Consider the following 14,738-nt stretch of genomic DNA (forward strand, 5'->3'; position numbering starts at 1 on the left):
AAACAAAGCTTTATCAACAGTTACCCTTCCAAACAGGTTATCAGTCAGTTTTACTACTCCTAATAATAATAATAATAATAATAATAATAATAATAATACAAACTTACGAAAGTGACCCAGGAGGTTGGTTATGCCTCTATGATACATTTAACAAAAAAATGCCAAACAGCAGAGAGGTTTCGAGACATTTCTTTCAATACAGCTTATGCTATGCAAAGCTTTGCTGTCGAGATGAAGAATGAAGAAATTAAAGGTTTGCCTCTGGATAACACAAGCTGAAGGGTGGAGAGGCTGACGGTGCTCAGTTTTTGAAATTATTAGTGTTAGCGTATATTTTGTATGTTTCAAACATTCTAACAAGCACTGTTTTATTTAGTTGTTTATTTAGCAGACGCCTTTATCCAAGGAGACTTACAGAGACTAGTGTGTGTGAACTATGCATCAGCTGCAGAGTCACTTACAACAACGTCTCACTCGAAAGACGGAGCACAAGGAGGTTAAGGAGGTTAAATGACTTACTCAGGGTACCCCTAAACAGCACAAACCTCAACCAGCATGCCAAGCTTAATTCTGACCGGTTTACAAGGACAACCAACAACCTCATTAACAGGAAAACTAACTTTAAAAACTAGAAGAAAAGAAAAGCATAATCAAATGAGTACGTCATAAGAGATTGTCTGTTTCATTTCTACTGGACAAACTGTAATGGCACCTTATTGAGAGACTCATAGAATATAAATATGAACTATAAAATAACCTACATCATGTGGTCTGGTCAGAGGTTAAAGTGCTGGTGATGGAACTTAAGACAATCAAAGAACGCACCTGTGTATCAAACATATAGGCAGTAACATTAAGTGTACTGCCTCTATGCAGCTGTAACACAAAGTGACCTAAAGTGAAGAGTGCCATTACATTTTCACTCAGGAGTTTCCACAATACTGAAATTAACTGCAGCAGAAGGTTTGAAAACTCATAAAAGGAAAAATAAATATTCAAGCCAGCACAAGTGGTACAGAAAGCTGTGCCTACTCACCTTGTGGTTTAACTCATGCGTTTCCTTTGTGTTGCTTAGTGACACACCCTGCTAAATAAATGTATCAGTAACTGCCATAAGGAGTTATTAATGTTTTAAAGTATGGATTCCAGGAGAAACAGGGCACAGCATGGTTGCATGGAGCTGCTGGCTAATGTCAGAGGAGGTTAAATATTTGAATAGAAAGGAGGCCTGCACGAGAGCTAAACGGGAGGGAAGGCTTAGTTCTACAACGGGGGCTGCATGTGTGTTTGAAAAACAGCAGAGTTGTGCGCCAGTACGGTGTGCCTGGAATACAAAGCAGGTACTTAAATTCCATCACCAGACAGGGATGAAAACATGACTCCTACTTCATAGCAGTTTCACCCATTGCTTGATTAGCCCCAGTGTATCAGTAACAAGCTCAGATGTGTCTTATTAAACTAGTAAAAACAGGAATGGATCAACCCGAAAAGAATGAGTTTTATTTCCATCCCTGCATGACCAGTTACCGTACTTTGGCCCCCTTATAGAAATGGAACCATGTTTTGAGAAAAGCTGGTAATTGAAATGGCACTGTCCAATGTTATACTGCTACAAAAGCACTGTTCAATCCAACATCAAGAGATTAGTCAGCCTTTTAACAGCCTGGTATGTGGTTGCTTTTTTGTTTTGTTTTAACATGCTTGCTGAATGCTGTAGGTTGTTTGTCATCTTATTCAAATGTCAAACACTGCCAACGAAGCGTCTCTGTGACTGAACAAGTTGCACAGGGTTGGCCTTGCATCTACTGTAGGCCTGGACACACCTTTTGACAAAAATACTTACAATGCTAGCTCCCCAAGGTTTTGCTATGTTTGACACATATTTCTCTCAAGAGACCTCCTGTTTGAATACAAACAGTGAAGGTATTTAAAAAGACCTATTACGGCATGGTAACTTTTTGGCTTATTCTCAGATTTTAATCTGGGTTCATACGTACATGAAGTCATTTTGTTCACCAGAGCTCACAGCATAGTCTTTCATAATAAACAAACATGAATAAACGGGCGGATAGAGTCATATTCCAAGAAAAGCAAATTGTCAAAAAGGATTAATTTGCTTTTCCTGGCTAGCTGTTTCTGTTTTCATAACACGACTACTTGACAACAGAGCAAGAACCTCCCTCTCTTTTTTACTTGCTGCAGGATTTATTTCAACTGCCGCTTGTAGAAGTCCAGACACATTTTGAGGGATGACCCATTTTATTAGAAAACCCAGTTATCACCCAATAAATCTATTGGTTTCAGCTGTACAGCACATTTTCCTCAGTGGTGTGCAAAGAAACTTGCTTATGTGCCAGGAATTACCGTAAATAACAATGTGTGCCAGAAGCAGTGTGTTATACAAGCCAGACAAAATAAATAATTACGATCCAATTAAATCTTTAAAACTCTTACAAGCACTTACACTCAGGCTCGTATGATTGAGCCAGTGGAAGAGATGTGATCTCAATCATCTGCTCTCTTGCCATCATGAAGCATTCTTGCAAATCATTTAATTTAATTGAGTATATTCCTTTTTAAAAATACATATTTCACTTGAATGTTAGTCGACCATTCATAGAAGGGCCCTAGGACAAAGAATTGTAATGACACATTATACCGAGAGGTCAGGTGAAAGCTCTTTCCATGGAAATGAAATTAATGAATTACAGAATGGACCCAAAAAAAAAAAAAAAAAAAAAAAAAATCAACAACATGAACCATGACTTTATGCTTAATCCCTAACAGTCAGCAACATGTAAAAAGAACAATACCAAGACCAAATGCTAGAATATGTATATGTAAAAAACGTGTACAGTAAAAAAATCAAAAAGTGTGCTTGAATAAGCGGTGCTCTAGATTTAGGAGAAAATGTAACAGTGGCAAGTGTATGTACACTTTGTTAAACAATTTAACAGAAAAGAATGGCAGTGGAGAGAAATAGCTGCCCAGTAATTACACTTCATTGTGTTTGCTGAAAGGTTTCGTTTACTCAGCTGTTCTTTCCCATTAAACTGGCACAGTGGCTGATATTAACATGTAACACTTAGACATGCCTCCAATGAAACCCCTAAATCAGCAAAAACCAATCAGCCAATTAAGAAAGAAAATTGCAATACAGAAAAAAAGACTGTTGCAAAACAATATTAAATAAATGTTTTAAATTGGTCTGTCTAATTATTAGGGGATTTTCCATGGAGCTGCCTGGACAGTAGTGGAGTTTTTCTATACATGTATTATACAGGTTAGGAAGAACACATGAAACTCCAAAACCAAACACTGCTCAATATACACAACCTTATTGCAACCCTACAAGTATTTGGACAGATGAGATATGTTGCTCGCCTTTCAAGACAAGCACTCCCAAATAGCCTTGCTTGTATTATATTTGTATTCTAACTGGAATTATTCTGCAAGAAATTAACAGTGTGTTCTCTGTATTTTTTAGCAAGCCACACAATAAATTCTCATTTGTCTTTTTGAAGGAGCTGTTGGGTCTTTGACTAACGTTCTTGCTTAAACAGGAAAACCACCAGAATTATCACAGCAACGCTTACAAATACTTCTTCTGAAACACACTCCCACACTTGCCACAACTTTAATCTCCCCTCCTCCTCTTGTGAATTAAAAAAAGAATAGAAGTATTTTAAACATGCACAAAAAGATAAATGAAAAACGTTACAGAATATTTCCGTTAATAGTTACATCCAGCTATTTGTAAATTGCATTTATCTTGGCAGACAGTGTAACCCCATTTAAAACGGGATGGGGAAAAGACCTTCTGAAGTAGTACAGTTCACAACAAGAACAAGCATGTCAGTGACACGTCTCCTCCATCACAGCTATAAACCAACCCATCCTCCCGCCCAGTCAAAGAGTAGCCAGGAACCAGCAGGACACTCACTCAGTGGGGGTCCAAACAGCACAGTGTCCAGTGCCTTCAGCTGGAGCTTCTGCACGTGGCTGCGATCCCCTATCTTGAGAACAATGCCAGTCAGTGTAGCATTCTTTATAGCCAGCCTGCAAGATATGTGAATCAGACATCATAGTTAAATGCTGCCTTGGACCTGCAGGGCTTGAAAACACATACATGCTGTAAATCTTTACAACCCCAAAAGATCATGAAAGAGGCGTTTGTACTCACCTGGGCATGTTGCTTCCGTTGAGCATTAACTTCCTGAATGTCTCTACATACTGGGGTAACTCCACATAAGTGACAAGCCATTCCACCACTTCATCCACTGTCCAGTTGTACACTAAAATCACAATGTATAAACAGACAGACAGACAGACAGTCAGAGTCCTTTCTAATCCTGGTACTGCTTTCTTGGCTTAGACTGCTTGAATAGGTATATAACCTCCTACTGCTGTAGTGGTACACTGGGCTCCTGCCCAAAGCTAAAACTACCGCTGGAGAGTGTAAACAAACTGTATTAATCAAGATGATAATAGACTCCAAAGAGTGGAATAAACTGCCCTTCAAACATTTGTTCTGAAGAGCAAGATGCTTCTTTATTGTCTCTCAAGTTCTCTTTCTCTGCTGCTTTTATTTCTGAGATCAACTGCAAGGCTTGATGATTGTGTACAAGCCCATCCAGTCTGATGACAGTGTTGACGTTATTATTATTATTATTATTATTATTATTATTTAACTTCTACAAAAATGCAGACAATCTTATAAACAGTGATTAAAGTGGGGCGGTATGAGCTGGTATGCATACCAGTAAAAAAAAAAAAAAAAACACAAAGACGGTATGTTGGCAAAAACAACAAAAAAAAGATACTTGAAAAGTACACTACTACGGCAAGACTTCCTACTTGCACCTTATTTTCCACAAAAAAAGCCTTTGTGTTTCTGCGCGAGTATGCTTACCTTTTTAAAATGCATTTTACATTGATCTTTTAAATTAAATATTTTTAATATAATTTAACATTTAATTTCTATGGACCTTTTTCGGACGCATAATCTAATACGTTTTCACAATAACACTTTCTGTACTTTATATATTATTATTATTTTATTTCTTAGCAGACGCCCTTATCTAGTCAATTGATAAAGTTAAATAATAAAATATCATGATGATATCAGTGACCCCCCCCTCCCCCCCCCCAAAAAAAAAGCAGCTGAGGAGAGGAAAGGACCTTTTATAATTGTAGAGCAGCTTCCGAGTCTCAATTGGATGAATGATTACCCCAATTAAAATGTAAAATAAACCGTATCATTGCACTTTTTTTCTTTCTTTTTTCTTTAGTTTGTAAATACCCAGAATTAGCCATACTATGTCATGGCTTTGCACATCGATGGGCGTGGGTGCTGCAGGTTGTGAAATATTTCCTGTGGCCAGTATGTGCATTTTGTGGCACATGGGCACATATTAAAAAAAAAAAAAAACTTAGCAAATGAGATTAGGAAACAATGTATTTCCTTTCGGAATTAGGTCTTTGAGAATGACCAAAAAATATAAATATTGCATTTTTTCATCCTTCATATTTGGTTATTCATTTGCATTTCCTGACACAACACATGCACAATCATATAGCTTACACATTAATCCAGCTTTTGATATGATTGCCAGTTAGTTTATCTGCAGGGATCACTTTGATGTGATTGCGTCTGGATATTATAGTGAAACTCATGTGCTCCGCCGAAGGTCTGTAATAAATGCAGTGTTCCAAACAACAATGTGTGGGCATGTATGTATTACTGTAACGACACAATTAATAATACATGATATGGCAGACAAGTGGCGAGGCATTATAAATCATGTACAAAATGCACATACTGGCCTTGGGAAATATTTCACAACCTGCAGCACACCCACCCATCGATGTGCAAAGCCATGATGAAGTAAGGCTAACTCCAGGTATTTACAAACTAAAGAAAAAAGAAAGAAAATGTGCAATGATACGGTTTAATTTACATTTTAATTGGGGTTATCATTCATCCAATTGAGACTCAGAAGCTGCTCTACTATTAGAAAAGGTCCTTTCCAGTCATCAGCTTTTTTTGTTTTTTGTGCGGGGGGGGTCACTGATATCATCATGATATTTTGTTATTTAACTTTATCAATTGACTTTTTATCTATATATAAAGCATACAAAGTGTTATTGTGAAAACCATTTAGATTATGCATCATAAAAAGGTTCATAGAAATTAAATGTTAAATTATATTACAATCAAATATTTAATGTAAAAGATCAATGTAAAATGCATTTTAAAAAGGTAAGCATACTTGCGCAGAAACACGAAGGTTTTTTGGGGAAAAAGAGATGTGAACAGGAAGTCCTGCCGCAGTAGTATAATTTTCAATTATTTTTATTACCTTTTTTTTTTTTACTGGTATGCATACCAGCTCATACCGCCTCACTTTAAATCACCGTTTATTATGTATTGGTAATACATACCGCAACCACTAACACAGCACATACACCATGTTTGGCACACAGAGAAGAGTGATTCTACACGGAGGTCATATAGCTTAAACAACGCTTCATTGGGCATGGGCCGGTACATCTGACAGTACATGCAGAAGTCAACTTTTCAGGCTCAGAAGAGGTGCTCGGGAAGAGTGATTTTGGACATTAGCAGTGTGGCATATGCAGCTGTTTGGTCGCATATAGATTATTATACAGTGACCAAATACATTGGGAACAACAAGGTGGGATAGTTTATGTTTTATTTGTCATGTACTGCTGATGTATCCTTTAAGCTTCATGTGCCGGTGGAAACGTATTTAACTTCATGTTTTGTGAAGCAGCGAGCACGTCCCTGTAAGTAAACAGGATAAGGCATTTGTGCTCTTGTGTACATTTGGTCTTCCTCATTGTAACAAAAATAGATCTTCAATTTTGGGTTTAGTGTGTGTCTCTTTCTTACGACTGATTATTCAAAGTTATAGGGGATACATACAACTTGACTGTCGTGTGAATTAAGGAAGGTTCAATGAAATATCATATAGGTCACCACCAGAGTAAGGAATAAAATGAATGTAGTTATGACCATGTCTAGATAGTTTCAAAACCGTATACTAGGAATTAAAACTAACTCTGGTGACATTTGCTTGGGTAAATAGGTGATAATATCAGCCTGCACATAATCAGGTTTGTTGGAATGGTGGCTAGTACCACTTGTGTTTTTTATTTTTATTATTTGTGACCAGTTATTTTCTCCCCAATTTAGAATGTTCAAGCTTCTTTCCCCCCTCACCACAGCAATTCCCCACACAGCTCAGGTGAACTGAAGGTTCAGTGAGAGTCCTCCGATCCCATGACAGAGCCGGCTTCCTTTTTTACACCCAGGAACTCGAGAGCGGACGTCCACAAGTTACCAACCTCTATGACTCACCCTGCGCAACACACACAATTTTTGTATATGTAACAATGCACTACTTCATTTATTAAAAAAAAAAAAAGTGGAATGGCCTATTTTATGCCCGTTTAAGTTCTTCCAGGCACAGATTAATCAAGATGACTATGTGGTTGAATTGTTAGAGCCGAGGTACTGAGGAGTAGTGTGTGTTTTTTTTAATGCTAAAGTTGACGAGATAATGTAGAAAGAAGTTCTTGGGAGACAGGGGCTGGGCTAATATAGCTGACTGTGTTTATCTGAAACACTACACCAACAATGTAATTGAAACCCTTGCTTTCCTATTTAATCCTTGCTTCAAAAACAGACAAATATCCCAATGACAGCTACTGCATTCAATAAAAATCAAAAGAGCCCTGCCCAAGTTTATGGTAGCCTCTCAAAGTGCTTTGTGCTCAGTTAGTTTAATGCAATGCTTGGTCATTCTGGCACACTGCCTAGCTTTTGTGGTGTGCAATTTCCTGGTGGCAGAGTTACAGCTTGGATTGGAACTGCATTGCAGTCAGCAGAATAATTTTACTGCAAGGCAAGTTCTAGAGAGGTGATCTTAGCAGACTTCCGGGCCTCTTGGGCAGAACCCTCCTGCCCAAACCAGCCAGGTCTGCTGTTTCTTTCCAGCTGTAAAGCAATATGGAGGCATGTTTAAGGGCAATGCTTCATGGCAGCTCCAAAAAAGCTGTCCTTGGGAGGCCCAAGGTTAGCTCCCCCCCACCCCTGCCCCCCAAACAAGACTGGGCTGCAGAATCTTGGAACAGCCAGCAATCTTGGCACCAGACAAAAGACAGTGACTGGCAGGGTACACGATAGAAAAGCAATCTCATCAGAGGCAGCCTGTGAGAGGAGCGCCTTACAGTGAGTGTGGTGGGATTAGAGTGCATAGCGAGCTTATTCCAGTTGACAGTTTTAAAGCACTAAAACAGAGAGGTCTGCTGGGGAAGCGTGAACAAATGGATATCAACCTTGTATTAGTGACAAAAATCAGCAAAGAAATCCCTTGGCCAGTCTGTGCTTCACTCTGTGGTAACATTTATATAATTTCTACTCCAATATCAGCAAGCTGGAATACCAAAATTAGATCTAGCCTGGGCTGGTTAAAGGTTTACTGCCCCATATGATTTTATATCGTTTATACATGGTTACATTATGCACGACTCAAGCGGTGGAAGTATGATGTATTTCCTAAAAAGTGTTATCCATGGGGGAGAAATATAGTAGATGACACTCATAACTTTGTACTGCTACAGAGGTTGCAGAAGTGTAACCAGCATTCTAAAATGAAGAAGGTAAGGCGATTGAACAAGTGCACTACTCATTCTGGAAACCATTTAGAGTCAATCAGATTGTGCCAGAGAAACGATGGAACTAACTTGATGTGCAATGCCTTTACAAGGAAGCTTGTGTCCCAGCTCCTACAGTATAACTACCTTTAACATACAGGAATGTAAAGCCTTTCGATTAAACTACTGTAGAACACACATCAGGCTAATAAAACAAAAGGAAAACAAGAATACAATAAAAATGTATTGTGAGACAGTACAGCTTTAAGCCCCCCTAACCAATGAATTGGTTGGCCGGCAAGTAGAGGTACTAAGAAGCAGCCTCCACAGTAATTTTGTACCTTCGGATGCCTTCCAGGAGTTCCACAGGTCCTCGACGCTGATGAGCTGGTCCTCTCTGTGGAAGGTGTTGTGCTTGGCTTTGGGGTCGTGGTAGTTCAGGTCTTCCCTCAGGAACTGTGGAGGACAGAGAGAAGAGATTAAGCTTAAGCATAGATCTTGCAGAAATCAATATTAAACACTTTAATAAGGCCTTCGGTTACACTCTAGCCTTTGTTTTATTTTTATCTTATTGAGTAACCCTGACAGTGACAATAAATGACTCCTAGATTCTTTGATTATTTGTGGTACAATAGCACTATGTAACACAATTTTTGTTCCTGGGTAGTAAGTGTTATTTCCTAATTGCTTATGCCTCAAAAGTATAGAAAATGGCTATTATTCCCTACAAACTTTGTTTTTGTGACCAGGAGTGATATTTTGAAATTTACCTAATTCCAATGAGAAAACGGGCGAATTTGTGTCTTTTCATTCACATAAAGTCAGAAAAAAACAACATATGAATCCAAATTAACATGTATTTATACTAAAGCAATACAAAAATGACTACAAAAGATTTAGAAGCGAGTAGTTTTTCGAGATTTACGATTATACTGTAAATCACTTTCACGAATCAGCCCCCAAATGTAGTCTCCCATCATGTTCTCATTATACTGTCCTTCATTGACAGCTCATCCAGGAGCCTCAAAGCCGTGCTGCTCCATAATGGTAACAAGTACCCATCTCTTCCCCTGGCTCACTCGGTGCACCTCAAAGAGGATTACAACAGCATCAAGACCTTGCTGGATGCCTTGAAGTATGATGAGTATGGCTGGGACCCCCGGAAGGTGCTGCACATCAAATTGGGCCTTATGAAACAATTTGTCAGAGCTCTAGATAAGGAGTCGGCAGCCTTCAGGTACCTTCAAGACTTCTTCCCTAAGCTGTCTGAGGCAAAGGTCAAAGACGGTGTCTTCGTCAGACCACAGATAAAGAAGATCCTGGAGTGCAATGAATTCCCCAAGAAGCTCACTAGTAAGGAGAAAGCGGCTTGGAACAGCTTTGTTGCAGTGGTTCGGGGCTTCCTGGGCAATCACAAGGCCGAAAACTATGTGGAGCTGGTTGAGACTCTGGTGAAGAACTACGGCACAATGTGCTGTAGGATGTCCCTCAAAGTCCATATCCTTGATGCTCATCTTGCTAAATTCAAGGAAAACATGGGAGCGTACTCGGAGGAGCAAGGCGAGCGCTTCCACCAGGATATACTGGACTTTGAACGCCGCTACCAAGGACAGTATAACGAGAACATGATGGGAGACTACATTTGGGGGCTGATTCGTGAAAGTGATTTACAGTATAATCGTAAATCTCGAAAAACTACTCACTTCTAAATCTTTTGTAGTCATTTTTGTATTACTTTAGTATAAGTACATGTTAATTTGGATTCATATGTTGTTTTTTTCTGACTTGTGAACGAAGACACAAATTCGCCTGTTTTCTCATTGGAAATCGGTAAATTTCAAATTATCACTGTCCTGGTCACAAAAGCAAAGTTTGTGGGGAATAATAGCCATTTTCTATACTTTTGAGGCATAAGCAATTAGGAAATAACACTTTCTACCCAGGAAAAAAAAAAAAAATTGTTACACGGTGTAGTTTGTAAATTTTTTGTTTTGTTTTAATGAAAGCAATGCTACTCTGAGCACCTGCCATGCAGAGGAGTGTCGTCAATGCTGGATGACATCTGACCTCTGAGAGTCTCCCATTGTTCAGAACTGAAATAGCCCTGTAAACTTTCACCCCTGCAAACTCTAGCCCACTTCAAGTGGAACAGCTAATGTAACAAGCACACTACAATGACATAAAAATGAGCAGTGTAGAATACCCAACTGTGATGGCAGCAGCTGCCTGTCTGCGTTTGTGTGTTCTTACTTTTTTATGCAACTGAATTGTTGTATGACTGTACAGCTTGTTAAACCTAACTTGTACAGAACTTTGAGCCAGTCCAACTTTCATAGTTGGGGCTCGAATAACGGTTTGAAATATAAACCATCCCTCTCTCATTTGATTGTAACGTCTTTCTTTTTCCAACTTTTGATTTAATTTGCTTTTATCTGTAAAAATATAAAGCTCATGCAGACTGTGTACCTTTATAGGTTTGTTAAGTTATTTTTAAACAGACAATGTTGCCCGGCAACCCTTAAACATTGACAAAGATATCTTAATGGGTTCCTATCCTAGTTAAATAAACACACTGAATTGCTGTTTAGAAGCATGGCTTATTCTTAGACCAATACCAATATAAACATACAAGCTTAAGTTCAGCCAGGCAATTTGTGAAGAAGATGTAAAATTGAGACCCTGTTGTCTCCACATACCTGCCTAAAACCATTTGGGTATCAAATGATCCAGAGGCCAAGGATCTAGGTTTTAGGTTCGGGAATGTGCAAACAACAATTTGTTTGAGACTAAACAAACTTTTCTTGGTTTAAAAAGTTGGGAAACAAGGTATTAGCCTCAGAACAGACCCCAGAACCGGATCCAGTTACATAGCAGGGTAAGAGAAGTCTGTTCTTAATTATCTTGCTTCCAGGGGTGAGAGAGAATGTGAGAAGAAACAGAGAAACGAGAAGCAAAGCAAGTATAATGGAGTCAAGCTTCTAGGAATAGTAAATAGTGACATTCAAGACCACAGAAAGATTTTCTGATGTACTGTACCAAAAACGCTCATCCCAGAATTGTAAAAGTAAGCGAGTGTCATTTAAATCGGGACAGTATGGTACACATTGATGGCACAGCACTGTTGGAGAAACCAGTCAGCTCTGTATGCTAGTGGTTCTAATGAAATTTCAGGTCTCGGTTCAGCCACTGACTCGCTTTGTGTGACCCTGAGCAAGTTACTTAACCTCCTTGTGCTCTGTCCTTCGTATGCAACGTAAAAGCAGAGGTCTTATTGTAAGTGACTCTGCACCAGCAGTTGTTGATGCATAGTTGATCCCCTAGTCTCTGTGTCTCTTTGGATGAAAGCTGCTAAATGACTAATTGTTGCTGGAGGATATTTCTATATTAGTTGATTTAAGCCTACCCTAGGATAACTAATTTAATAGTTTTGATGTCTTATACTGAAAACAATAATACAAAATGGACACAGATACACATTAGTATATTACATTAGCATACTGGTGGTCTTGAGTCATCTTCTCTATACTGTAGACCCACGTTAATCCATTCAGATTGGGACCGATTTAAACCTGAATTAAGTGAAAAATGCAGATAAGCCGAAATTGAGTTTACTGTTTGGAATCCCTGCACTATTAATTGAAAACTCAAAAAATGAAATAATACAAATAAAATATAATGTCCCAACAACGGTCAAAACACATACTGTCCATAAGCCGCATTGTTCAGAGGCAGAGAGAGCTGGTTTAAAAAAGCCACTGATCTTGCTCCGAGTCTTTAATTGTCATAACTGCTCTTCATATTCAGACTGCCAGGCTAAGAGAGTCTTACATCTGCTTTCTGTTCGCTTGTCGCTGGTTTCAGTAACTACAATACAACTACAAGTCCGTTGGCTTGCACTATACTGTACTCCATTTAATTTAATTAAATGATGAGCTTCCTCTTCCTCGTAGATCAAATGATTTCTGCACGAATACATTTTGATAAGGTACTGTATTAACCCTTTAAGGACCGGGATCGTGTTAGCACGATCATACTGAAGTGGACTTCTAGGACCACGATTGTGTAAACACGATAAAAAAAAGCACTTTGTTTTGATGACTTACAGGGCCACCGTACTTTGCAGTACAGGCTTGAAACACATATCAGTGGATAGGGGAGGGACTGAAGTTCACTCCCTGGTATTTTTTTATTTTTTTTTTGTGTGCCGTCACTGAGAGGGGCATTTGGTGTCTAAAGGGCAGAGTCAGATTACAGCAGCCAGGCAGAGACAAAAGCAGAAACAAATCACAGGAACTTGTTTAGAACTAATAAAAAAGTATTTGACTTAATTATATTAGAACATTTGACTAGTATTTAGTATTTGACTTAATTATATTAGAACATTTATTCTGTCTCATGTGTTTTAATATATATGTTGTAATATCAAGAAATGAGTGGATATAAGCATATACTATTTCATGAACTAAATGTATCAGTTAAGTTTGTTTCCTTATTACTGATAATAATGGAATGAATAACTATTATCTTATTTCTAAATATTTATTTTGAGAAAATAAATTGAGAGTAGTGTCCATTATTGCTTATGAAGACCCTGAGAATAAACGTGTACTATGTCATTGCAATCACTCAGGTGAAACAATGTCTTGTAATCTGCCCAAACATCAATATTTTTCAAAACAACTTTCAGGAAGTATTGCAAGGTCCCTCAGGTCATAAATAACGTGTTTTTACACATGTATCTCTAAGCAGAATACATAAAAAATACTAAAAAAAATAAATAAAAAAAAATTAAAATGTCCATGCAATTATTGTGCTTGGTGTCACATTTGAGTGAGACGATGGTCTACTGAGGCCAGGCTTGACAGCACAAAATTAGTTTAATTTGTGACCAGACTCAATTTCAGGTTACCAGGAGCAGAAAAGCTGACAGACTGACCCAATGCAAATTTAGTTTCCATGATTTGAACGGGATGCCTTTGTTAATACAGTGTGGTTGCCTCCTCGCTGAGCACACTCACCCCATCGGTCTCCACAGCGTCCACATTCCCATTGGCATCGTCGTCCATCTGCTTGTGGATGTTGCGGATAGCTTCGAAGCTCAGGGTGGCGGCCTCATCCTGGCACAGAACTTCATCAATGCGGCACAGCTCTGCAAAAGAGAGAGGGGGCACTTAGAAAGGCCTCTGCTGCCAGGGACATGGTCAAGGCACTGTTGGTCCTTTATTCCATTTAGATGTATAAAAAGGCCCGTTTAGATAATACTTTCTTGCTCATTGCATGCATTCTCTAGAAATACACTGTACAGTTAAAACACGATTATTAAAATAAATCAAACATGTGTTTTACTGTATAGTAATGCTTTTCATTACGGTCATGCTGAAAGAGGTTGGTATTGAAAAAAGGGGGAGGCAGCCATGTTTAAAGGTGGACATTTTTCATACCGTACAGAGATCCCAAAACTAATTCAGTACCCTACCATCCACAAATTGTGGGTCAGAGGAAGAAATACAGAAGTGAAATGGAACATCTGACCCTCTCTGACCACCTGCACAGTTGCATTTACTCTCTGTCCCAATACCTACCAGCGTGTAGTTTGTGAGGAGTGTTACTCCAAGAACTGTTAATGATTGAACCAAACATACTGTAAAGACTACAGAGCAGGCCTAACACATTTTGAATGGCTCATATAATGCACTCGTATTCAAATGTGTCCATATGCAGGGCTCTACACTGCAGGGCACCCAGAAAAAAATTGCTATTTTCTTAAAATGTATTATTTATTTACCAAGCAGACACCCTTATCATGGCCAACAAACATTGAACATTTCTTTGCGATATACAGCATCAGTTCAGACTTTCATATAATCTGGCCAACGAGCCCTTTCCCCAGCTCTCCACCATCTGCTAACTGCACCTGCAGTGTCATATTTATTGTGGCTTGGTCCACTCATGAATATGAACATTAATTTTGAAAGCATGTCGACTGAAAGTGAAGACCTCCAGTCACTTTTCACTCGCTTCATACAACTGAATCCTCTCTCACATGCCGCTGTGGA

At 38.7% G+C, this 14,738-nt stretch overlaps 1 protein-coding gene across 5 annotated transcripts in view; it reads right to left on the reverse strand.

The window, feature by feature from the left end:
• The window catches only part of LOC117962432 (stromal interaction molecule 1-like), a 54,840-nt gene that overhangs the window by 25,578 nt on the left and 14,524 nt on the right, over nucleotides 1-14,738 (reverse strand). For all 5 annotated transcript variants that reach the window (XM_059030416.1, XM_059030417.1, XM_059030418.1 and 2 more), the window contains exons 2-5: nucleotides 13,701-13,831; nucleotides 9,024-9,138; nucleotides 4,184-4,295; nucleotides 3,944-4,059 (exon numbers count right to left, since the gene is read on the reverse strand). In XM_059030416.1, coding sequence (XP_058886399.1) covers nucleotides 3,944-4,059; nucleotides 4,184-4,295; nucleotides 9,024-9,138; nucleotides 13,701-13,831 — 474 coding nt within the window. The remainder of the gene's footprint in view (nucleotides 1-3,943; nucleotides 4,060-4,183; nucleotides 4,296-9,023; nucleotides 9,139-13,700; nucleotides 13,832-14,738) is intronic.

Source organism: Acipenser ruthenus, chromosome 9 (assembly GCF_902713425.1).
Source record: "Acipenser ruthenus chromosome 9, fAciRut3.2 maternal haplotype, whole genome shotgun sequence".
Taxonomy (NCBI): Eukaryota; Metazoa; Chordata; class Actinopteri; order Acipenseriformes; family Acipenseridae; genus Acipenser; species Acipenser ruthenus.